At 42.8% G+C, this 27,088-nt stretch overlaps 1 protein-coding gene across 2 annotated transcripts in view; it reads right to left on the bottom strand.

The window, feature by feature from the left end:
* Window positions 1-19,066: 19,066 nt before the first annotated feature.
* Window positions 19,067-27,088, bottom strand: part of DYTN (dystrotelin) — a 70,715-nt gene continuing 62,693 nt past the window's right edge. Inside the window, exons 6-7 of one of the 2 annotated variants that reach the window (XM_068246925.1) lie at window positions 25,725-26,169; window positions 19,067-19,235 (exon numbers count right to left, since the gene is read on the bottom strand). In XM_068246925.1, the coding sequence (XP_068103026.1) occupies window positions 19,132-19,235; window positions 25,725-26,169 (549 nt within the window). In that variant the 3' untranslated portion in view covers window positions 19,067-19,131. Of the gene's footprint in view, window positions 19,236-21,594; window positions 21,769-25,724; window positions 26,170-27,088 lie in introns of those variants that run through there. The other variant, XM_068246926.1, reaches the window with a different exon arrangement.

Genomic DNA, 27,088 nt, shown 5'->3' with positions numbered 1-27,088 from the left:
AAGACAACTCCTAAACTTTGAAATGTGGTATATTAACATTAGTATTTTATTATTTTGGGTGTCTCTATTCCTGTTATCTTCCATTAGGTAATGTATTAGGAATAAAACAATGCCAAATCATTTCATGGAAATTACAATATTCAAGTTCAAAGACAACCCCAAAATGTAAATGAAAAAAATGTGACAGTCTAGTCCATTTTGAAGAAATTTCACAGAAGAAAATAAAAATTGTACTTAGTAGTTTGTATGTCCCACACATGCTTGGATGCATTACCTCCCAGATCTGGACCAGATCACTGAACTCCTGGACAGTCTAAGGTGCAACATGGCAGTGTCTAGACCAAGACACAATATCCCAGAGGTGCTCTATTGGATTTAGGTCAGGCAAGTCAATGGTTACAGCTCACTCAACCTCCAAGAACTTACTGCATACTTTCACTGCATAAGGCAAAGGGGAGCCAACTCCATATTAATTCCTATGTTTTTGAAGTGTGAAGTTCATCAAGTTCATATGCGTGTTAGTTTATGTGTTTACATACATTTTAGCAGTCTAGTGTACCTGTTATTATGCACTGTGTTTATCATGCCTACATGAGTTTTGTAAATGTTGCATCTATCCTTCCAGCTAAGTCTCAAGAATCATGTTGGCACATCATCAATCCTAATTATTGGGTGTTTGGACTAAGGGAGTTTGCCACCACCTCCACAAACATAAATCGTTCCACTGATCAGTACACCAAAAGCAATGTTCACATTTTATTCACCCACCAACAAATTCAAATAATGTTTTGGGGTCAAAAAGTGCACCCCTTAATTAATCACTGCCTCATTGTCGGATGAACAAAATGTGAAAATCACCATTGGTGCACTGTCTATTGGAAGGATGTCCTTTAACCACTTGAGGATCCACCCTTTACCCCCCCTTAAGGACCAGCGCTGTTTGATGGGATCTGTGCTGGGTGGGCTCTGCAGCCCCCAGCACAGATCAGCGGGCACGCAGAGCGATCAGATCACCCCCCCTTTTTCCCCCCTATGGGGATGATGTGCAGGGGGGGTCTGATCGCTCCTGCTGGTGGCATGTTGCGGGGGGGGCACCTCAAAGCCCCCTTCCGCGGCGACATTCCCTCCCCCTCCCTCTCCTACCTGTCCCCCCAGTGATCCGGGCTGCACAGGACGCTATCCGTCCTGTGCAGCCAGTGACAGGATGTCCTCTGTCACATGGCGGCGATCCCCGGCCGCTGATTGGCCGGGGATCGCCGATCTGCCTTACGGCGCTGCTGCGCAGCAGCGCCGTACAATGTAAACAAAGCGGATTATTTCCGCTTGTGTTTACATTTAGCCTGCGAGCCGCCATCGGCGGCCCGCAGGCTATTCACGGAGCCCCCCGCCGTGAATTGACAGGAAGCAGCCGCTAGCGCGAGCGGCTGCTTCCTGATTAATCAGCCTGCAGCTGGCGACGCAGTACTGCGTCGCTGGTCCTGCAGCTGCCACTTTGCCGACGCACGGTATAAGCGTGCGGTCGGCAAGTGGTTAAGGTAGCTACAAATATATTGTTGATGTTGTTGATTTGCAATGCCTAGGCAATCTATCTTATTGTGTTAACTTTTATTTTTCAGAGACTTTTTCCCGTAATCGAAGGCCTCTACAATGGGATCAGAAAGAATTTATTGAACAGTTAATAGGTATCCGTGTAAACAGAAGTGAATCAAGATTACTCAGCACTATCAAAAGAGGCATCAAAAGGAAATAGCTTAAAGACAATACAATATCAAAATGACATTTTTCATCAATAAATTAATAAACCCTGAGCAAAAAAATAAAGTTTATCATGCATTCATTTTTAGGTTGCACACAGAAATTTTAAAAACCTTGTTTGATACAAATGCCTTAAATAAACAGCTATTACAGAATACTCAATGTTTTTACATCATTTTATAGATGCCATCATGTTTCTCTGTAATGTGGTAAATAAGCAAAACAGTACAGCATATTTTCATGTTAACTGCAAACCGCTATATGCAAACAATTATTAAAGGACAACTCTCATTGTTAAATTTAAAATGCTCGTGTATGCACACATATGTAATGTAGATTTATCCCAAAGTAAAATGAACTAAAAAAATAATTTTTTCTTAAGTAGCTGTCACATACCATAGGTATTATTAATCTGACTATACTGACAGGCTTTGGGCTAGTCTTTATCTGGGAAATTCTTGGAAATCCCTTAATTTTAAAAGTATTTTCTGGATGTTAGCGGCACAGTTCAAGAATATTTTAGACCAGTGTGCCGCTAGATTATTTAAAGGTTAAAAAACGAGTTGACTTTAGCTTGAAACTCAGGCATCTACAGCTTTAAATGTTTGCTTGCATGCTAACTCGTGTAGGTAAAGTAGGGGCCAGATCCATGGAAGGAACCATGAAGGGGTAAACTGACTGAGTACAAAAGATATAGCAGTCTTTTATTAAACTAAAATTATCAATTTTTAAAACTTTCAGTCGATTTTATTCCTGTCGATGTTACAGCTTGTTATGAGCTTGTGTTTTGAGTACAGATGATTAATGTTTGTTTGCATGTAAATTGACCTCAGTACATATTTCCATAATTTAAGTCTAAGCGTGTTAAATGTTTACGCTATAAATAAACATTTTATTAGCTTATTTCCCTTATCCTCCCTTTCTCACTCATAAAATATATTTTTAGTACTTTCAAGCAAAAAACACACAAACGGAAAAAAAAAAAACACTCAAAATACAGACTATGCTGCTTAGGCTTATTATTTGGGGATTAGGCGGACTAATTAAATTGTTTGAGAGACATGTTGCCTAATTAAAATGTTTGGGAGACATGTAATTGTTATTTTGGGGGCATGGCTACATAACTATGTTATTTAGGGAACATGAAGCCTAATTTTATTTTCGGGGGATATATTGATAATCTAGTAATGCAGGGAAATATGCTGCTTAAGTATGTTATTTGCAGAATATTGCTAACTAAATATGTTATAAAAGATATAAAAACATCTTTGACAACATATTTTTTGAATTCTTCAAACACACAGTACAAGAACCCCAATACCGATCTCATAAAACGATACATTTCCTTTTTCGCAACCTTTACAGCATAAACTGAATTGACCCAAAAGCCAGAAAGGAGAGCCTGTTTAACCGAATCCGGACAGATGCAGTACGAATCTACGTCCAGCAGGTGGTGCTGCGCCCCTGACTGGATGTAAACTCTATGTCGCATTGACCGTGCGTACCCGCCGTTTACCGCCGATCACACCGCTCTCGCCGCTCTGTTCCTGCCGCAATTTGCTCGCTCTGCTGTCTCTATGACTGCAGAGCACTGTGAACCAGGCAGGAGCCATTTTCATTGGCTCCTGGCCCTGTCATCACTGTAAGCCACTGTAAGCCAATCCCATTGGCTTACATGATTGACAGGCCCAGGAGCCAATGAAAGCGGCTCCTGACCGGCGCACAGTGCTCTGCCGTCATAGAGACTGCAGAGATTGGAGCCTGTGGGACAGAGAGGCGTGACCGGCGGGAGCGGCAGATTTTTGCGGCGATTCGTCGAGAAGCGCCGTTTTACTGTACCAGCAGCCTCTGGTCCTTAAGGGGGCAGAGGCTGCTGGTACCAAAGTGGTTAAGGATTCCAATTCTTAGCATTTATGACTTCTTATCTATTTATCATAAAGGATTGAAAAGCAAAAACAACCACACCATAAAAAATACATTTTAAGTAAATAAAGACACAATGATAAAGTACTTAAGAACAAGTTTAAGAAAAAAAAGATAAATTTTTAAAATATATATTTTTTATTCACACTAATATGACTTTTGCTATTTGTTCATGCTGTGATCATTTTAACTCTTTATGTTACCGTAAGTAGTAAGGGTATAGAAACAGAATAACCCCCTTCAAAAATTGCTTTTTGCAGCCTGTAATGAACACACAAGAATACATAATTTCTCCACATACTTAGTTAATGCACCTTATAAAAGTCAAGAGAAAAATATTATATATATATATATATATATATATATATATATATATATATGTGATTTTTTCTTGCAACCTTACAATACACTTTACATTGGTGGAGAATTTGTGATATTGTTGCCTTTTCCCCATGCAGATAAAAACTGACAAAGGTGAAGCACTGCAGGTATTTTCTCTATCAATTATATTAGCTTCTGTAATAAATTGTGCATGTTTTCACACAAACAGACAGACATGGTGTGCAGAAAACGCACTCAGAAAACCAACAGATGAGTGTGCTCCCAGTCAGGGCAGTTTCTAGGCTAAAGCTCACCCAGTGCGAAGGTGTAAAAATTGCGCCCCCCCTGGACTTGCAAATCCATACTACGGACCAAGTATAGGTAGTCAGGTACGGGTGCCCCAGTATTGGTAGCCAGGCATAGGTGTCACCAGTATAGTTAGCCAGCTGCAGGTGCCCCCAGTATAGATAATAACATAATAATAATAATAGCAAACATTTCTCCTGTCAGACTCAAAGCGCTCAAGAGCTGCAGCCACTGGGACACGCTCAAGAGGCCACCTTGCAGTGTTAGGGAGTCTTTCCTTACTGAATAGGTACTGACCCTAGCCAGGAATCAAACCCTGGTCTCCCATGTTAAAGGCAGTGCCCTTAACCAGTATACTATCCAGTCACTAGTGTAAGTTAGCTAGGTATAGGTGCCACCAGTATAGGTTAGCTAGGTATAGGTGCCGCCAGTATAGGTTAGCTAGGTATAGGTGCCGCCAGTATAGGTTAGCTAGGTATAGGTGCCGCCAGTATAGGTTAGCTAGGTATAGGTGCCGCCAGTATAGGTTAGCTAGGTATAGGTGCCGCCAGTATAGGTTAGCTAGGTATAGGTGCCGCCAGTATTGTTTAGCTAGGTATAGGTGCCGCCAGTATAGGTTAGCTAGGTATAGGTGCCGCCAGTATAGGTTAGCTAGGTATAGGTGGATAGCTGGGAAGTCAGGGCACAGAGAGTGCCAAGTCTAAACGTATCCATTACTGGTACAATTCCAGAGCGAATCAATCGTTCCTGATCACCTTGGTAATCGACTGGAAGCAATCGGTAATGCCTATTAACTCACAAATTCCTGCTAACTAATTAGATCAGATCAATGGGATTGATCCCAAAAAAAGATCAATACCACTGATCTAATCGATTTGGTTAGTGGGAATTCAGCAGTAAACGGACACGAACAATCCATTACCGCTGCAATCAGAAACATTCGGCTGCAGGATAGTACTGTAAATGTTCACCTTTAGAATGCTAAACATAGGAAAGGTGAAGGGGACACTATAACATTTTAGAATAATACGAGACACACACACACACACACACACACACACACACACACACACACACACACACACACACACACACACACACACACACACACACACACTTGCATAAACCTACACAAACACACAATACAGCACTACACTCAGCAATATATATATATAAACAATACTGTAAGACACACATTCCTCCAGACTTTTCCCCCTCAGCACACTTACTCAGACAGGATAATGCAGGCTTTTTGGCTGTTGCTGTGTGTATGCTGGAAGGCTGGCTGCACAGTGCACACAGGTCTCTCTTCCAGCTGAAGGAGACACATGCTGGCTGCTGCAGATTCAGAAAGCCCGCGGGAGGAGGGGAGGCGAGTCACATGACTGTGTGATGGAGGCTGTCAGAGCAAGACAGCCTCCCACAAAGTGTCCTCAGTGCAAGGAGGCTGTGGTCTCCTTGCCATAATAGACAATGCATACAAAATGGGGCTACAAAAACATGGCTGCCGCTGCTGATAGTGGCAGACTATGCAGCTCTCTAGTGACAGGAGTTACACTGTGCACTGCAGTCCTGTCATGTCGGAGAATTCTGCCTGGGGACAGAGGCTAGAAGGACCTGGGGGGCGCAGCTGTTGTAGGGCTGGCATCAGAAATGGCACTATCGTTGGCAAGTGCTAGCCAGCTGCCCGTATTGCGCTGATTGTCTGTCACCCTAGGCCACGCCCACAATAGACCTAGGCTACGCCCACAACCTCGGAACTCTTTTTTTTTTTTTTTTATATCCAGCCCTGACTGCGCCCACGTCCCTCACAGCGCTCAGTGCAGTTGCACGCCTGGCACGCCCCTAGAAACGGGCATGCTCCCAGTCTCAGCTTATTACACTCACTCTGTTCCTCTCTGGTGGAACAGAACTGGCTCAAACATCTCTACAGTACACAGCACTTGGGAAGGGTTACAGAGGATGCGGCTGGGCACTGTACACAAGAGCCTGCTGCACACTGAATAGGGGCTGTCTACAAATCGTTGTCTACAAAACTTTGCATGATTCCTTATCAGTAGCTGAACAGATGCAGTCATTAAAACTATTGTGCAAGAGTAGAAAGGTTTTTTTTCTCTCAGTGCCCTTAGTTGTCAGTCTCTCAGGACAGTGAAAAGAGATTTCTGACCCACAGGGCCCCCTGAGGCTTCTGGCCCCCCCTGCGGCTGCATCCCTTGCAGGGTCTATTGTTACGCCCCTGAGCCAAAGAGATCAGCAGGACAGGAAGCTAGTATTAATTAATAGGAAATGAATATGGCCACCACCACGTCTCACATTTCAGGTTCTCTTTAAGTCTTTAAAACTTTTTTGTTATTCATTTCCTGACTTGTGTCCATCTACAGCTTAATGCCTGTGGTATTTTACCCATAACAGATTGTTTGCTGTCATTTTTACTACCAAGTACTGGAATGTTCAAGGAATATCTTTTTTTATGTTGAATTTATCAAAATGATCACAGGTGCAGGCTAATTGGCTTAGTGTACCTTCAGATTCAAAACAGATTCTGTTTTGTTTTTGTTTGTTTGTTTTTATTCCGAACTGTTTGCTATTATATATTTCCCTTAGCTGTCATATGTTGCATTGAATAAACAGACAAACATATTTTGTATGTATCCTGTGCAGCTGCAAACTTTGCAGAACAACAAAATGTGAATTTTAATTCACATTTTGGGCCGGTTTCCACTTGTGCCGCACGCGTCTGCAAGACGCGCGGCGTCACCTCCGGGTCTGCGGGGATGCAGACAAATCCCATCAGCCGTGCCATGCACGGCTATGGGATTAACAGCCTCCCGCACCATTTCGGATGGAGATGCCAGTAGAATTGCTAGCGCAAGTGATTTTGCCAGCAGCGCTATTCTTCCCTATGGCAGAGTTTCCCTGCGCAAATTGCCTGCGGGGAAACTCTGCGGAATCGGCCCGGGTTCCGCGCTAGTGGAAACGGGCTCTTAATGATTTGGGGGGTTTTGTCCTTTTGATTTTCCCCTCTAAATTTGTTGTTTATGCAATCTTCAGGTGGCAATTTTTTTAATGCACACCAATGAAGTCAATTTACAAGAGAATGTATCTAATTAGCTTAAAAATCAGATGCAATTTTTGCAAAACAAATTCAATTTCACTGCTTTTCCATTGGCTTACATTAAATATGAATCACGCATGGAAAAAAAGCATTACTGTAGTGTAGTTTATAAATGCAGAAAAAACACATGCACAAAAAGATGCTGGTCAAATGCAGTATCATTAAAATACATTAGTTGTGCAATGAATGCAAAACTGCAAACTGCAAACCACATGACGCACGCAAATTCTAAGTGTAAGGCCCGGTTCACACTTGCGGTGGCCCTCCGGAATCGCCGTGCCGGAGCCGCACCGCTTGCAGAACGGACGGAACGGACGCACGGCATAGCAATGAAAGCCTATGCGTCCGTTCACATGCGTCCGTTCTGCCGAACCGGAGCCGGACCGGATCCGGGCCGGATCCGGACTCCGGCCTCCGTTCCAAAATGCGCTATTTTTTCATCCGGCTCCTCCGGCAGCCGTATCCGGGGCGGAGCCGGACTGCACCATCCGGCCAATACAAACCAATGGGAACCGGAGAGCGCACAACACACTGGCTGAGAAATCCGGATGTTCTACCCCACTTCCTATGGGGATTGTTGCGGCGATATTGGATGGGGACACATGGGCAAGCATTTTGGAGTGGAGCAGCACAGCTGGATCCGGATCCGGAGATGTTGGCAGCATGTCGGAGGTGGAGGTGAGTGCTAAACAGCAGAGGGCCTGATTCCACAGGTCCCCCTTCTGCTGACCTCCCAGACCCCAACATTTTTTTTGTTTTTAACGTTACTTTTGCCAAACGGATCCGGATCGCATCCTGATGGACACCTGATGCAACCTGACCGGATCCGGATCGGATCCGGATCAGAACCGTACGGTTCCGATCCGGATCCGGTCCGGATCCGGTCAGGTCATCCGGTCCGTTTGGCAAACAACCGCTAATGTGAACCGGGCCTAAAAGGCCTCTAAAACTTATAGCATATCCAATCCTTATGGGGAAAAATTCTAGGTATGAAAAGAGTAGCCATGGCAAAATAAAAACGTTTTCAACATGATTTAGTGTTCAACACTGTTTGAAAAAAAAAGTTGTGATGCTGTATAAAATGTGAAAAAATAAATAAATAAAAATTAAACACTTAAGTTGCACTTGGTTTCAGCAACACATTTCAAAATGTTGGGACAAGTGCTATAAAAGTTTGTAAAAGTTGTATAATGTTGAAACAACCCTTTTGACTGATCAACGTAATTGGCAGCAGGTTGATAACATGATTGGGTGTAAAAAAAAAAAAAACTACAAAACATCCCAGAGAGGCTGATTATCTCAGAAGCAAAAATGGAAAGGGTATATGGCTATGTGAAACACTGTCCAGGTAAATATTGTATCTATTTAAGAATAACAGTGTGAAAATAAAATAATAACATTGCAAAGAATATGTGAATTCCATAATCAGTACATAGCATAAAATATTGAAAGTATCTGGAGAAATTGGGCCAAAAGCCAGTATTGATTAGCCATAGTTTTCAGGCCCCTAGGTGGCACAGCATTCAAAACACTGTGAACACTGCCCATAACAGCTTACACAAATGCAAATGAAAATACTACCATTCCACAGAAGAAACCACATTTAATCATCACATCTTAACAGCTCATTTAAGAAGGACAGAAGCACAGAGGAAAACTGCCTTATGGTCAATCAAATCAACAGTTGAAATTCTCTATGGAAATATGGATACAATGTCCTCCGGGCTTAATATGGTAAAGATCTTCTAGTTTGTTATCAGAGACAGTACAGTTCAAAAGCAACATGTAAGCCAGGCGTTCTAACCTCTTGGGACCTCTATGGAGCTTCAAAGTGTTCTGGGAGATTTCTGAGGAAACTCGTCCTCCTGGTGCCTTGGACTGGTTCGACAGTGGGTACTGTGTTGGAAAGGACAGTTCCGGTGGGCATTGCATTAAAAGGTTTGGCATTTTTGGACAGTCCCTGGAAAGGTGGTGGGTATCGCTCAGAGAGATTCGGGCGGCTGTTTCCTGAAAATCACAGTTCTGATGGGTATCACACTGGGGCTTGTAGTACTGATGGGCATGGTTCTGGAGGTTCTGGTTCCGATTGGTTTAGTCTTGGTGTGACTGATTCTGGAATTTGGTCTTGTCAGGCTGTCCCGACCTTCATGAGTTATCAGTCAGATCTGTTTGCTGGATTTTCTGCATCTGATTTTCTGGTTTGGGTGGTTCAGGAGAATTATGCCAGTTTCTATAGGCGTCTGGAAGCCGCTTTTAAAGGAGGGGGGTACTGTAAGGATCCTTCCTGTAGCGTGTTTTGTCCATTGCAGTGGAGCCAGTTATCTGCTTGCATTCGGTTGTGCATTCGCAATAAGTCTCATTGTCATTTGCAATTGCTCTGCAGTTCTGGGCAGCTCAGGATGCTGTCATCATTCCACCAATTGCTTGTTGCAGCTGAGCTGTGGCCAGATAGCCCTGGATTTCCTGCATGCAAGTTGTTACATAATACTGCATGTATTTCTTATGGGAGTCCTTTGCATTCACAGCCAGCTAGCAAATAGTAATCAAGCCAGCTCAGTATTGAATGATTACCATTCAGCTGTGTGGAAATTTGCATACTCGCATCCATTGGCTGATGCTGGTTTAAAAGTCTACCTCCCATTTTAGACCCTGCCGGTCATAGCGGTCAGTACGCTGGTTTGCTGGGCACCTTGTTACTCTGTATAGTTTTGTTATTGTAGCTCTATGCGACCTTATTACTTGTGCTTTAGCTAGTTTCTTGATAAATATATATGCAGACTTGCTAATATATATTTATCCATTAGTTGAGCCGTTTGTTATTTTTCTTATTATTGTGTATTGCCTAGTTCCATGCTTGATGGATGTTCGCTGCATCCGCGGTGGGTCAGTGAAGTCCATTATCCAGATAGCTTGGATTCTGCCATCACCATGTTGGTGACTGGTAGTATTCCTGCTACTCTAGTTTCTGGGAACGTAACTATAGGCTGCAGTTGCTATTAGTTACGTTCTATCCTGTTGTCTTGCCTGGGTGGATGCTTGCTGGTGACTGTTGTTAGCGAGCTGCTCTGCTTCTGTAGACGTGACTGTGAGCTGTGGTTGCTACTAGTTACGCTCCAATCTATAGTCCTGTCTTGCACCTGTCTGAATGCTTGGTATCGCTAAGGCAGCACAGTGCGAACTAAGGCAGCACAACATCACACTGCGCTGCCATTGTGTTTTATTTGTAGCAATATTGGAAGCCCAGACCTGCAGTTGCTCTGAGCAGCCTGTGTAGCTTCTTCCATTATTCAGCTACCAGCCTCATTGCTCTGGGTGGTCAAAGTATAACCATCAAGCATTACACAACATCTGTGATTGCAATAGTATTTATCCTTTAATGCCTAAGGGCAGGTCCACACAGGCGGATACTAAATTATTTAAATTGTTTTGTTACTCAGCCATCCTGCCATTCTGTTGTCTCAATGCCGTTTAAACCCCATGGGGGGCACAGAACCTCTAAATGCAACCGCTGTGGGATACTACATCATCATCTCAGAGGGGAAGGGAGAGGGAGGGATCCAAGGTGAGTGCAGAAAACGCTGCGGAGGGGGGCTTTGAGGAGCCCCCCCCGCAAATCAATAATAGCCGGCGGAGATCAGACCCCCCCAGCAGGACATCCCCTTAGTGGGGAAAAAAGGGGGGGAAGTCTGATCACCCTGGCACATACCTGATCGGGGCTGCGGGCTGTCGAGCCCACGCAGCACCGATCATTAGAAAACCCCCTGGTCCTTACAACATTAGGCAGGTGCATAAATTTGGACACTACAAAAAAGAAATGAACACAATATTTAATAGAGCCTCCTTTTTGCAGAAATTACAGCCTCTAAACGCTTCCTGTAGGTTCCAATGAGAGCATAGATTCTGGTTGAAGGTATTTTGGACCATTCCTCTTTACAAAACATCTCTAGTTCATTCTAGTTGGCTTCTGAGCATGGACAGCTCTGTTTAACTCACACTACAGATTTAAATTATATTCAGGTCTGGGGACTGAGGAGGCCAATCCAGAACATGAATGCCTTAGTGGATTTTGATCAGTGTTAAGGGTTGTTTTGTTGAAAGATCCAGCCCCGGTGCAGCTTCAGCTTTGTCACTGATTCCTGGACATTGGTCTCCAGAATCTGCTAATACTGAGTGGAATCAATGTGTCCCTCAACTTTGACAAGATTCCTAGTCCCTGCACTGGCCACACAGCCCCACAGCATGAGGGAACCACCACCATAGTTTACTGTAGGTAGCAGGTATTTTTCTTGGAATGTTGTGTTGTTTTTCCTCCATGCATAACACTCCCTGTTATGCCCAAATAACTCAATTTTAGTTTTATCAGTCCACAGCACCAAAATGAAGTTGGCCTGTCTAAATGTGCTTTAGTATACCTCAAGCTGCTCTGTTTGTGCTGTGGGGAGAAAAGGCTTCCTCTGTATCACTCACATACAGCATCTCCTTGTGTAAAGTGCGCCGAATGGTTAAATGATGCACATCTGCAGTATGATGATGTTGTAGATCTTTGGTGCTGGTCTGTGGGTTGACTCTGACTGTTCTCACCATTCGTCGCTTCTGTTTATCCGAGATTTTTCTTGGTCTGCAACTTCAAGCCTTAACTTTAACTGAGCCTGTGGTCTTCCATTTCCACAATATGTTCCTAACTGTGGAAAAAGACAGCTGAAATCTCTGAGACAGCTTTCTGTATCCTTCCCCTAAACCATGATGGTGAACAATCTTTGTCTTCAGGTCATTTGAGAGTTGTTTTGAGACCCCCCATATTGCTACTACTAGATACAATAGAAAGAGGAGGGAAACTTACAATTGACCCCCTTAAATACTCTTTCTTATAATTGGATTCACTTGTGTATGTAGGTCAGGGGTCACTGAGCTTACCAAGCCAATTTGAGTTCCAATAATTAGTTCTAAAGGTTTTGGAATCAATAAAATGACAACAGTGGCCAAATGTATGCACCTACCTAATTTTATTTAAACAATTATTGTGGACTTTCTGTAAATCCAATAAACTTCATTTCACTTCTTAAATACCACTGTGTGTGTCTCCTATATGATATATTTAACTGACATTTTTTATCATAACAACCAACTATACATACAGGAAAATCATGACGATTAACAAGGTTGCCCAAACGTGTGTGTGTGTGCGTGCGTGCGTGCGTGCGTGCGTGCGTGCGTGTGTGTGTGTGTGTGTGTAAGGTTGGAGTTCTGCAGTCAAGAAAGAAGCAACACAGAAGAACAGATAAAGTTAAAGATTTGTAATCAGTGAAGAGAAGAAAGCTAAATCCCTTCTAACCATATATATGAGATCATCTCAAAGAATCATGTGGACAAAAAAGTTAATATTACATAACTTGTTAGACTTACAAATTGGTACTCCAGGCATGCACTGTCTCGACTACATAAGATAGTCTCACTTTGATTACATAGTTTCTGCTGAAGATGCTTTGCTAAAGGCTGCCGTCTTCATTTTCTAGTCGTGGATCACCATGGGATGCATAATAGTAGTACTTAACTCTAATTAAGCTACATATAAGTAAAATAGTAGAAATACAGGTCCTCAAAGATAAATTAAACATTTTTTTCCAAAGTTGTTCTGATATTGCATGCTATTCTGTATCTAACCAGAGTAGTGTATGTTTGGAAGCTGGTGAAGTAGGTGTGAAGAAGCAGGAGACAGACAGACACGCACATATAAAAACACACACATAAACACACACACTTTCTTACTCCCTCATTAAAGGACACCTATAGTGACATGCATCTAGAGGTTGCCATATTTGTTTCCTTTTAACCACTTCACCCCAGGAGCGATTTTCACCTTTCAGTGCTCATCCCTTTCATTTGCCTATAGCTTAATCGCTACTAATCACAATGAAATGATCTATATCTTGTTTTTTTTTTACCACCAATTGGGCTTTTTGGAGTTGATATTTGTTTTCAGTAATTACTTTATTTTCTATGAATTTTAAAAGGAAAAACAAGGGAAAAATGAAAAAATACACCATTTCTCCAATTGCATCCCCTATAGTTTTAATATAAACACTGCTACTGTGCATAAAACCCACACATTTTATCGGGTCTATTTGAAAAGGGCGCCTGGAAAAAAGGGCGCCTGGTGTAGTCAATATATGCCAAATTCAGCTACAAAAACGGCGCCTGGTGTAGCTTATATACCAACTTCGGCTACAAAGGGCGCCTGGTGTAGCCCATATATTCCAAATTCGGCTACAAAGGGCGTCCGATGTTGCCCATATATGTCAAATTCAGCTACAAAGGGCGCCTGGTGTAGCCCATGTATGCCAAATTAGGCTACAAAGGGCGCCTAGTATAGCCCATATATGCCAAATTAGGCTACAAAGGGCACCTGGTGTAGCCTATATATGCCAAATTCAGCTACAAAGGGCGCCTGGTGTAGCCAATATATGCCAAATTCAGCTACAAAAAGGGCGCCTGGCGTAGCTCATATACCAACTTCGGCTACAAAGGGCGCCTGGTGTAGCCCATATACCAACTTCAGCTACAAAGGGCGCTTGGTGTAGCCCAAATATTCCAAATTCGGCTACAAAGGGCGTCCGATGTTGCCCATATATGTCAAATTTGGCTACAAAGGGCGCCTGGTGTAGCCCATGTATGCCAAGTTAGGCTACAAAGGGCGCCTGGTATAGCCCATATATGCCAAATTAGGCTACAAAGAGCGCCTGGTGTAGCCTGAATATGCCAAATTCGGCTACAAAGGGCACCTGGTGTAGCCCATATATGTCAAATTCGGCTACAAAGGGCGCCTGTTGTAGCCCATATATGCCATATAATTTTAGTTTATAAAAAGGATGCTGTTACAGGCAAAATTTGTTGGGCTATAAAAGGGCTCTATATATAGCTGAGAAAAGTGATTACTGTGACCTAACTTCTCCCTACTCTCACACAGAACCCTCCCCTGATGGTGCCTAACCCTAACCCCCCTGGTGGTGCATAAACCTAAGACCCCCCAGGGAGTGCCTAACCCTAAGACTCTCCTGGTGGTGCCTAACCCTAAGACTCCCCAGGTGGTGCCTAACCCTAAGACCCCCCAGTTGGTGCCTAACCCTAAGATTTCCCTGGTGATGCCTAACCCTAAGAAGCAGCAGAGAGAGAAACAGAGCAAGAAGTGGGCGACAGAGAGAATTAGAGGAGATGGAACAAGTACAAGCGGAATTGGAGATAGCAATAGACAGACGACTTACAAGGAGCGAGACAGCCATAAAAACAACAGTCTAAACACTCATGGGACTTTTGATTTGCAGGAAAAGCATATTTCCCTCTTGAATAGAGGACTTTCATTTCCACCAGTAACCTCAGGGGATGTATTTGAGATATATAAGGACATTTACCTTTTTTTAAAGAGAATCTGAAGTGAGAATAAATCTCGCTTTAGAGCTCATAGTTAGCAGGGGCATGTGTGCCCCTGCTAAACCGCCGCTATTGCGCCGCTAAACGGGGGTCCCTTCACCCCCAAACCCACCCCCGCAAACCTTGGTCGTCTTTTGGTCGCAGATTTATTGCTTCCTGGAGGCAGGGCTAACGGCTGCAGCCCTGCCTCCAGTCGCATCTATCAGCGGCGCATCGCCGCCTCTCCCCCGCCCCTCTCAGTAAAGGAAGACTGAGAGGGGCGGGGGAGAGGCAGAGATACGCGCTGACAGACGCGCGTGGGGCAGGGCTGCGGCGGTTAGCCCTGCCCCAACCAGGAAGCGCTCCCCGGCTGTACGGAGGAGATTTGGGGGATCAGGGACCCCCGTTAAGCCGCGGGATAGCGGCAATTTAGCAGGGGCACACATGCCCCTACTATCTATGAGGTCTGAAGCGAGATTTATTCTCGCTTCAGACTCTCTTTAACCCATTCAGGTTCCGTGGTTTTCACGAGAGAAATGTTCACCTCCCATTCATTAGCCTATAACTTTATCACTACTTATCACAATGAACTGATCTATATCTTGTTTTTTCCGCCACCAATTAGGCTTTCTTTGGGGGGTACATTTTGCTAAGAGCCACTTTACTGTAAACACATTTTAACAGGAAGAATAAGAAAAAAATGGAAAAATTCATTATTTCTCAGTTTTCAGCCATTATAGTTTTAAAATAATACATGCCTCCATAATTAAAACTCACGTATTGTATATGCCCATATGTCCCGGTTATTACACCATTAAAATTATGTCCCTATCACAATGTATGGCGACAATATTTTATTTGGAAATAAAGGTGCATTTTTTCCATTTTGCATCCATCACTATTAACAAGTTTAAAAATAAAAAAATATAGAAATATTTCATCTTTACATTGATATTTAAAAAGTTTAGACCCTTAGGTAAATATTTACATGTTTTTTTTTATTGTAATGGTTTTTTTCTTTATAGTAAACATTTTATTTGGGTAGTTTTGGGAGGGTGGGGGGTAAACAATAGATTTATAATGTAAATGTGTGTTGATTTTAATTCATTTTTATTTTCAGGTGTAGTATTACTTTTTGGCCACAAGATGGCGGCCATGAGTTTGTTTACATGACGTCACTCTAAGCGTAACATACGCTTAGAGTGGCGCATCAGGAAGTGAATGGCCAGAAAAGGCGCAGCTTCCGAGAGAAGCTGTCGCTTTTTCAGCGGAGGAGAGGAATCAGTGATCGGACTTCATAGTCCGATACATTGATTCCCTGACTACCGAATCCGCGTCCGGGAGTGCGCGTGCACGCGCGCGATCGGCCGCGGGGGCGCGCGGTAGCGCACATGGTTTCTGGACGTAGTTTCTACGTCCAGAAACCAAGATAGGTTAAGGAAGGTGTTACTGAAAATAACTTATGGTGACACCAATATGGAAAATAGACGGGAAAAGAATAATTATGTTAGTTTAACCGTAAATGAAAGAGAAGTTTTATCTGCATTGGAGACCTTATTTGATGAAAATCCATTTGAGGTGTCAACTTTAGACGATAGTAACCTCTCCTCTGCAGTCCATTATGAACGGTTGACTGATGCATTGCCTAACACCTCTTCAGTTGTCCAACCAACCTTTTCTCAGCCACCACCATCTGGGTTACGTTTGAAATCTAGCTACATGCCTCCCTTATCCCAGAATAGACATATAAAAGTATTTCTTGACACTATTGAAAAGAACTTTGGAAGTTAAAATTATCTTCAACTGTTGATAACAGAAATTTATATGGAGAAAAATTAGAAGCTTTAAAGGAATTAATTGCTGCCCCCAAAATAGTCATTAAACTAAGTGACAAAGGGGGAAACATTGTTCTCCTTGATGAGCATATGTATGTATCTGAGATAGAGAGACATTTATGTGACAGAAATACATATTTACCATTGAAGGAAAATCCATTTCCATTAATAAAGGATAGAATTAATGATCTCTTGGATGACGGCCTTTTTTATAACCATATCTCTCAATCTGAATGGGAATACCTGAAAGTTGACGCCTACAAAATCCTAACACTGCATATTTTACCTAAATTGCATAAATCTCTTTCTAATCCTCCAGGAAGGCCTATCGTGTCTTCCACTGGAAGCCCCACCCAACGATTAGGCCAATTTGTGGACAGGAAATTGAATCCCCTTGTGCAATCCTTCCCTTCCTATGTTCAGGACACACGATGTCCTGGGTGTCCTTGCCGGTCTTGAGCTTCCCCCGGGGTCCGTCCTTGTGGGAATTGATGTGGAATCCTTGTACACTTCGATTCCACATGAGGAGGGGCTCCGGGCAATGTCCTTCTTCCTCCACGAGAGATATCCTGATAAATAGGAAACAAACAACTAAACATTTCTAATCATCTTTTTTCTTATTCATTTATTAGTTATTATGTCATTTTTGGTTGAGCACCACCATCTGTTTATTGTAAGGCACATAATTTGACCTGAGGAAATGGCTTATGCCATGAAACGCGTTGTTCTTCCATTATTATTTTCTATCTCGTGTCTTGAGTTATAGTATCTTCTTTTTTTAGGCACCTCCTAGCTGTTCTAGTGCACTGTATTGTTATTACCCAACATCTGTAGGGTATTCACCCCACAACTTGGCTGTGTCATGATACTTTTTTGGAGCAGCAACCAACACTTCATCCACAATAGCCCCACATGCCCAGACGAGTGGTTGCCTCATTGAGCAACCCACACTTGTGAGTATTTACTTTCACACGTTATTGTTTTGCCATTGATTGGCATTATTACACCAAAGTGGGCACCAGTGTCTGTGTGTTCTATTTGCTTTCACCAGTACTGACCATCATCAATAAATAGGAGTTTATATAATAAATATTGTATATATATATATATATATATATATATATATAGAGAGAGAGAGAGAGAGAGATATATATATATATATATATAGAGAGAGAGAGAGAGAGAGAGAGAGAGAGAGAGAGAGAGAGAGAGAGAGAGAGAGAGAGAGAGAGCTGGTGAGTTGTATGAGCAGTGAGTTGACATGCAGAATTATTCGCAATTGACTACTGTGAACCTAGCTTAAATCAGGATCATTTTATTTGGCCAAATAAGTTTGCACTTAGAAGGAATTTGACTTGGCAGTTGCTTACACAATGTTATACAAGAACAGACAGTATAGATAATTGCAAATTAAGGAGTTTATAGAAATTAAAATATCTGGAAAACAGGATGAAGAATTCATTTTCCAGTTCCAGCTGTGTGCAATAATGTTTTGAAGTCCTAGAAGTTTTAGAATTAACATGGTTATGCATTAAGCAGGGCTACTGCCTGAGGGATGAAACTTGGAAGTTTTTGTAACAACTGACCGATATCTTACTCCGGAAGGCAAAGGTTGGAGGCAGATGGAGTGGGCAGGGTGAGAGTGGTCAGAGGCAATCTTGGTCACTCTCTTTCTGAACCTGCTATTGTAAAGGTCTTGCAGGGAAGGTAAATTGATGCCAATAATTATTTCTGCTGATCGGATTATGTACTGCAGTCTCACCTTCTCCAGTTCGAAGTATGAGCCGAACCAGACAGTTATTGATGATGTGACAGTGGATTGATTGATTGATTGATTGATTGATTGATTGATTGCATAGGAAAAACTGCCCCATTGATTTCTGTAATGTAACAAAAAAGTGAGTGATCTGCACCAAAATCCAAAATGTGTGGAAGTAAACCTCAGAAGACAAAACCTGAAAGACAAATGCTCCAAGGAAATGAGATTTAATGATATAAGCACCACTATATTCATCACACTCAATACCTTTCACAGAGCCATTTCAACCCAACATGATCTGTAAAATCTATAAGCTATAGGCTTGCTATATGCCAGCGGTTGTGGATGTAAGCCTGGCTTCAGAGGGCATAAAGTGATAATTTGAATATTCAGTAGTGGTGTAATGTGGATAACCACAGTTGTTCACTTAAAGCTGAATTGTCTTAAGAAGGCAATTCACAATAAGTATTGCTTTTTAGTAGGAGGACTATTTAGACTGTTTAGTCTCTTTTAGTCCCCTATACTTTCCTAGTAGTTTTGGGTCACCACGAGCTGCTTGGTTATCCTGCATATGTCAGTATAGAAAGTTATAGATAGGTTTACATTAACATGAATGCATTCAACATTGAATTATGTCTGTTATATGGATTTCCATGTGTGGATTTTATTAAGACCAGTAGTTTCTGGCTCATTAAACAGGAGCTCCTCTGCAATCATTTTGAAGTTGGTTCAATGATCTTGCCAATAAGGTCAGAGTATGACCTACAAACTTGTCCTGCAGCATTGAGCAGCTCTATTTTAATTCCGGGAACATGACCTGAAATAAACAAGTACAATTCAGTTCAGTAATCATTTACTGAAAACTATAAATAGCTCTTTATGTGCAAGATTATAAATAAGCCAAGGACTAAAATATAGGACACTAGAAAATTGCATTAACTGACACAGATGAACTCAAATTCAGCTTGATTTGTCTTGATTCCCTGCACATAGGTGTAACCTGGACACAAGGAAGTATAAACTATGCAGATAAAAAAATGAATACAAGGCACTCTTCTTGGCATTTTTAGTTATTTTTAGTGGCCTGAAGACCACAAAACTATGGCACATGTACTTTATGATTCTTCACCTCTAGCAGTCCATCTGCATTTACTAAATGTATCTATTTTGATCAGAATGAGAAATAATATGTATAGTATGTAGTACGTTAGATGTTTAAACATTTTAACATTACCAATAATACATCTACTCAGCAATATTAACAGTAAACTAGAGCGGGACTGCTCATCTCCACATAGTTAAAGGACACCTGAAGTGAGAGGGATATGAAGGCTGCCATGTTTATTTCCTTTTAAGCAATACCAGTTGCGTAGCTATCCTGCTGATCCTGTGCCTCTAATACTTTTAGCCATAGAGCCTGAACAAGCATGCAGCAGATCAGGTATAGTGATGTCACAAACTTGAAATGTAATTTGGCGCAAATCTGCGTGAACCGCCATAGACGGGTAGTAGGCGAATGCTAAAACCTATAGGGACTGTTTTTGGCCACAAAAGTCATGGAAAAGTTGTGTAACTGCCTAACGACTGCTCAACGCCGATTGGCGTGAGCAGCACGGCAGCCCCAGGAGAACTCCACACTGATTGGCGTGAATGGCTCAGAATGGAGGTTGCAGAGGATCACGCGTGCCGATGCGATTCGTGCTTTGCTGATCACCGGCAATCAGCACAGCGCTTTTGCATAAGCAACACTAGGGGCCTGATTCACAAAGTGGTGCTAACCCAGTTAGCATGCCTAAAAGACTTTAGGCGTGATAACCATTGCACCACGCTGGTGAAAAGCTAGTTTAGGCGTGAAAAGTTTAGGTATGATAAGTTTAGGCGTGATAAGTTTAGATAAGTTTAGATTGCGCGCAAAGTCCCGCACGCAAAGCAGCGCCATTAAACTCTATGCAAAGTGCACCAGACTTTGCTAGCGCAAAACTTTTGACCAGCTGTGCACTGCGGTGCTAACCCAGTTGGTGCTATAGTTATCACGCCTAAACTTATCACACCTAAACTTATCACGCCTAAACTTATCACACCTAAACTTATCATGCCTAAACTGAGTTTAGGCGTGATAAAGGGCTTTTTTACCAACGTGCTAACTGTTAGCACCACTTTGTGAATCAAGCCCTATGGGATTCATCTCATTGGAGTGATTGTGATGCTGCAAATTTTCGGTCACAAGGGCTCAATCCGGTGCGTGGTGGACAGTGTTCAATTTCCCGAGTACCAACTGACCCCTGGCCAGTGTTCCCCCAAGTGTATATGTCCACCATCCATGAATGTGGTGAGTTTCACGTACTTACCTATCACACTGGCATTAATCCTCGCCTCCTCCGGTGTCTTTTTGGATTGCCACCACAAATGCCTAAACCATGTGAAACTGGTGCATGTACATACGCCACTATATTCGCCTGTGTCACATGGTACAGGTGCTCATGATGACAATGCACAAAGAAGCCTGACACCGGAGGAGAGGGCGAGGATTTTGGCCAGCATGACAGGTAAACATGCAATGCTCACCACGGGCACAGGGGGAGGGGTGAATTCAGGTGGCGGCTCTAGGACAATTTCCAATAGATTTCTTGCTGAAATCTATTGGAAATCTGTCTGCAGTGTGTGGGCAGACAATAGATCCCTCTCTTTCCTGATTTGACCAGAGAGGGAACTATCTGATAGCCACCTGTTGGCAGATCAAAAGATGTGTAGCTACCTTAACTGCTCCATATGCATCAAGTCATTCAGGGCTACAGCCAACAATGCAAAGGAGTTTTTCATGCTGTGAGAGTACTGCTCCGCTGGCATTATAACCTGTACATAACTCAATGCATAACTCAAAGTGTGTACACCATCAGGCCGGTTTCACACTGCATATTCGCGGTAGCGGTGCTGGGACGGCATAGCCAAAAATAGACCTCTGGGGATTAGTGCGTTGATATGCGATAATCCCCGTCTGGCAGCAGGCCATACAGGAAGTGAGGCTCTCTAGCGCTCACTTCCTGTGGCCGAATTGATGATTTGTGCAGAAACGTATTGCTAAAATACCCTGACACTCATGCGCGACGTGTAAACCTTGTGGCGTTTTTTTTTAAAAACATGCATCGCCATGGACTTACATAACTTTTGGTCCACCACACATCGTCGCATGGAAACATAGGTATGCGCTCCCCTCAGGGATGCAGCGAAAACATCAATTCCATTGCATCGTGCTGCATCACGTTGGTATAAAAGGCCTCACAGACTGTCATTGGCATAGCGGTGGCCTGCGGCGAAACCAGGCCACTGCAACGCACCAGTGTGAAAGGGCCCTCAATGAAAAAGAGAACAAGTATAAAAGCAAGGATAAGGAGGTGCCCCAATAAGAAATGACAAAATACTTTTGTTTCCATGAGTTCATTAAAGGGGCCCTGAGTGGTGGAAAAAAAGCTCCAGCCCGTGAGTACCCCTGGCATCCTCTTGGTACCTTCTGTGGTCAGCTGGAAATCCGGCAACTTCGGCTGAAGTTGCACATCATCACGCCGGTCACCATAAGCCTCCTGTGCATGCATGGTTCAGTCTTTAGAGAACTGCACATGCACAGGACGCTTATGGTGACCGACGTGATGATGATCTAAGAGCACGCACATGCGACTTTGGTTGAAGTTGCCGGATTACCAGAGCCACCAGCTGACCACGGAAGGGACCAAGAGGATGCCGGGACCTCACAGGCTACGGGGGGCTGGAGAAAGCCCCAGGTAAGTCCATATTTAATTTGTTTGCCACACGTCAGGGCCCCTTTAAGGAGGTCTACATTGCATTTTTGTATAGCATTAGTTACAGGTAGCTCAGTGACACAAACCCTAGCTTTTACACAGAAAATTTCAGCTGGGGAGGGGGTACACAGAAAATTCCAGCTGGGCTGGGGCAGAAAGACACAGCAGGAGAGGTCTGACTTCCTAGCTCTGCACTGGACACAGCAGTGCACAGCAGGCTGAAAGCTTGACACTGGGCCTGCACTGCTCTCTGCTTTGCTTCTGAACTGAAACTAAAAAAAATGGTCAGAGCTACGAAATCAGACCTTTCCTGCTGTGTCTCGCCCTCCCCCAGATGGATCAGACAGGTAGCTCATTTTTACAATGTATACAATTCACTAGGTGCTGGTGGTTACCTGTTGCCTGCTATGCCTGGGGGAGAGAAACAGTGGGAAGGATGGCGGATGAATGATCAGCAGACTGCTAGATACATGCTGCTCACTCTCCTGAAAGCTGCTGGCATTGGATGAAGATTTGGGGGCGTGGCCGGCTCACTCTGCTGCCTATCTCTTCTTGAAAGAGACTTTTTTTTTTCAAACATAAGGAGCGAGCTTGTTGTGATGTTTCTACATAACTACCCAGAAGGCAATGCGGTGTAGGGTAATTAATATACAGCCGTGGACCTAGTCAATGTGGTGAGTGTGGCTTACTCCTTAAAGCTTCAAAAACTAAGTAAATGTATATATTTACAAGGAAATACTTGTTTTTCTCCTATAAAGTGGACTTGATGTACACATAGGTGGTGTACACCTTACAGTTCCTCTTAAAGTTTACAAAATGAGCCCGTGACGAATAACGTTTATAAAAATACTATAAATGTATTTATCGTATTTAACTAAAATGCTGTTTAAAATTTTATCCCTTCCTATTTGTAAAACATTATTTACCACATAATAAAGCGATCAGTACGTCAATTGTAATATATTTTTTACAGTCACTATTTGTAAAACATTATTATCCACACAATAAAGCGATTACTAAGGTGGGTTTTAGGGTTAGGCACCACCCGGGGGGATTTAGGATTAGGCACCACTAGGGGGGTTTTAGGGTTAGGCGCCACCAGGGGAAATTTAGGGTTAGGCACCACCAGGGAAGGATGGCGTGGGACTCACACGTGTTTATGGGGTGGGAAGAAGCCCTGGGTAAGTATCGATTTTTGCATTACCGTGATCTCTGGTACACTTTAAGGTGGCCATACACTTATAAATGGCCACCAGACCGATTAGATAGATTCCTCTCTAACTGAATCTGATCAGAGAGAGATCTATTGGCTGCCCACACAATGCACACAGATTTTGAATTGATTTCAGCATGAAATCAATTCAAAATCTGTGGAGCTGCCACCGCCTGTCCCGCTCACCCCATCTGTGCTCCCCCCAGCTAGCAGCATTACTCTCACCAGTCTGGCTCACGCATGTCCTCCCATGTCCAGTGTTTTAACTTCATGCCGCCGGTCTTCTCCTCCCTGTGTCCTCTTTTCTTTCTGGTCATGTGACACAAGCTGAAGTTCAAACACTACACCTCTGTCAAGCATGCGGCTCTAGTGTTTGAATTTCAGCATGTGTCACATGACACTGAAGAGAAGAGGACAAAGGGAGAAGGAGGCATGAAGTTAAAGCCCTAGACCCAGGCAGACAGGCGCAAGCCAGACAGTTGAGAGTACTGCCTTTTTTTTGAGTCAGGTGTCATTGAATCTAAAGGTGCTAGTGACACGCTTCCAACCAGCTACTGATTGAGCAAAATTTTCTGTCCTGTCCGATTGTCCGAATCGATTGATTTCTGACAGATATTGATCAATCAGGCAACATTGCATTACTGATTTCACAGCAGATTCAATCACAGTGCTGTATATCGACGGTTAAATTGACTAGTGTTGGCCTGTTTTATTGTTCGGCAAGAACTTCAAAGGGCGTTCCCACAGCATTTTGCCATTCACACATTTGCTCTCCAACTCTTTCTATAAAGCAAAACAAGCCATTTAGCCAGAAATTAACCACTTGAGGACCGCGGTGTGCAATCCCCTAAAGACCAGGCCAATTTTCATACATTAGGCCACTGCAGCTTTAAGGGCTCGCTGCAGGGCCGCACAACTCAGCACACAAGTGATTCCCCCCCCGCCCCCCTTTTCTCTCCACCATCCGATCGCTGTCCCCAGTACAGTGCTGCCTTAGATCGCAGCGCTGTACAGGTATATTAGACGGCCGTCTAACAGTCTCCGAGCGGCGATCGCCACTGGGAGACTGAAGGGGGAGTGGAGCTCCACCTTCCAAGTGGAGATGTGCGCACATCGGCGCACACGCTCTGCTGCTAGCCACATAGAAGGCCATTCATGCCAATGAGCGTGGAGTGGTCCTGGGGCTGCCGCCACTTTCTCACCAATTGGCGTGGAGCGGTCGGCAAGAAGTTAAACAACACGCACCCTAAAATGATTTTAACTACTTAGGTCTGCTCCCGCTGCCTTCCATTAGCTCCGAGATCAATGAATGGGAACATGGCCTCTTATCAGAGGCATTCGGTCTTTCTGTGCAAAAAAAATGCTCTATGGTTCCTGGAAGCGAGAGCGTTCGCTTCCAGGATAAAAAAATGTTCACTGTGGCAATCTTGTGGCCAAATAGTAAAACTACATCCACATACAATTTTAATAAATAAACCAACATAAATAGTTACCGAAGGGTATATAGTGATGGACGCAAATTGAAAACATGCACCTTTATTTCCAAATAAAATATTGGCGCCATACATTGTGATAGGGACATCATTTAAATGCTTTAATAACCAGGACAAATGGGCAAATAAAATACATGGGTTTTAATTATGGTAGCATGTATAAATTTCAAACTATAATGACCAAAAACTGAGAAATAATGAATGTTTTCCATTTCTTTCTTAATCTTCCTGTTTAAATGGATTTAAAATAAAATAATTCTTAGCAAAATGTACCATCCAAAGAAAGCCTAAATGGTGGCGGAAAAAACAAGATATAGATCATTTGAGTGTGATAAGTAGTCATAAAGTTATTGGCAAATGAATGGGAGGTGAACGTTGCTCGGATGCATAAGGTAAAACAACACTGTAGGCTGAATTGGTTAAAAGACTATTTGAAAGGACAAATGTTTTAAGTGTGAAACAGTCCTACATCAAAGAGCAATAAAACACAACAAATGTTACTAAAATATTCCACCCACATATCAACAGCTGGCACACAAAGGTCTCCTACTGCAAATGTAGCCATTTTTTAAGTATGGAAGAATTCTTCCATGGGTAGCATAGTAGAAGAGCTTCATGCACAGTAGCATGTGGATGAATGTATCCAACCCCGTGCCTCCTGTAGAAGTCAAATTGTGGGCCCAGCATGGACAGATAGCTAGGGATAGTGGACAATAACTCTGTCACTGAAGTTAGACAAACTAGCCAGTTATAAGAACTTGCAAAGTCACTCATCTCTAGTAGCCAGTGAATAATAATTGTAATACCTGATTGTATTTGGAGAGATAGGGTTTCTTTCAATTTCTCTATTAGCTCCTGGAGTTTGGCTTCCTCATTCTTCCCTGAAGATTCTTGAGGCTCACATATGAAATGCTTGTTCATTACATCTTGAATTGAGAAGCTACTTTTTTCAGTTATTTCATCAGTTCTTTCACATTGCTGAATTCCTAGTGTTCCATTTTCTTTGCAGCTGGTAAAAGTCTTAACAGACTCACACAAATGTCTCATGTGTGTCAGCGTCTGCTTGTTCCGAGCTCTGAGATGATCATTTTCTCTCCTTAATCCAAGATGAACATCTTGAGAGACTGTCTGACTCCGTTTCACAGATGTTCCATTTGTATTTAAGTCACAAACAGCCCAATTGATGGAATTATGAAATCTTTGTGCTTTTCCATGTATTCTGTGTTTTAACTTGGAAAATTGACGTACAACCTTAAAACATAATGAAAGATTTCAAATTAATTTCATGTGCACTATAAAACTAAAGTTCTCTACACTTTTTTTCTATCCCTAAATGCATAGTCAACATTGGCCCACATGCAATTAACTTTTTCACTTGAGTTATCTCCTAATAGATCATTTTCATCTTAGCTTTAAACTAAATTTTCTGCATTTTACAATTGAAAAAGTACCCAAAAGATAATAAAAATTACTATCAAATGTATATTATTTTCTTGCTTGCTGGTGGCTTAAAATACATTTTCTGACAACTTATAAAAATATCACCCAGGAGAAAACTTAAGAGAAACAGTGAACTGCATATGGGCCATTGTGCTGTCTTTAGATTTTAAGTGTAGTTATTTGAATAGAAGTTTTACAGTAACCCTCATTCTGATTTAAAAATAACAATTTGTGCAGTGCTACCTGCAAAATACTTCATATGCCAAGAATTCAACAATCTAAAAACAAAAGCAAAGTTAATCTATAGAACATAGTAAATTAGAATTCTAGTATTTATCATCATTCCATGTTCACTTAACATGCTTAGTTAAATGTTTTAAAGGGACACTATGGTGAAAATTAGGCTACTGGGATAACCTTGGTAGCATGTACCTAATATAAGGAGCATCAGATACTAAGCGTTTTTTTTTTAAATGCCTGCTTGAAAGGTTATAGACAGCATATGCCGAGATCCTGCCCATCTTCCCCCTCTGCTGACTTCGGCTGCACTGTACAGGCCCGTTTTTATGGGCCGTGCAGCTGTGTGGCCTCCCTGAGCGCTATTGGTAGGGGGGCGCTGTAATGGAAGGGGGAGCCACAGCCGTGGGGAGGGCAGCCCGACCTCTCCCTCCCTTCCGCTGCCCGGGCCGCCCTCCGTGCTCCCCCCTCCGACTGCAGAGTGATTGTAGCA

This window comes from Hyperolius riggenbachi, chromosome 7 (genome assembly GCF_040937935.1).
Source record: "Hyperolius riggenbachi isolate aHypRig1 chromosome 7, aHypRig1.pri, whole genome shotgun sequence".
Taxonomy (NCBI): domain Eukaryota; kingdom Metazoa; phylum Chordata; class Amphibia; order Anura; family Hyperoliidae; genus Hyperolius; species Hyperolius riggenbachi.
Note: the sequence above shows the minus strand (reverse complement) of the source record. Positions and strands in the feature narration are given on the sequence as shown.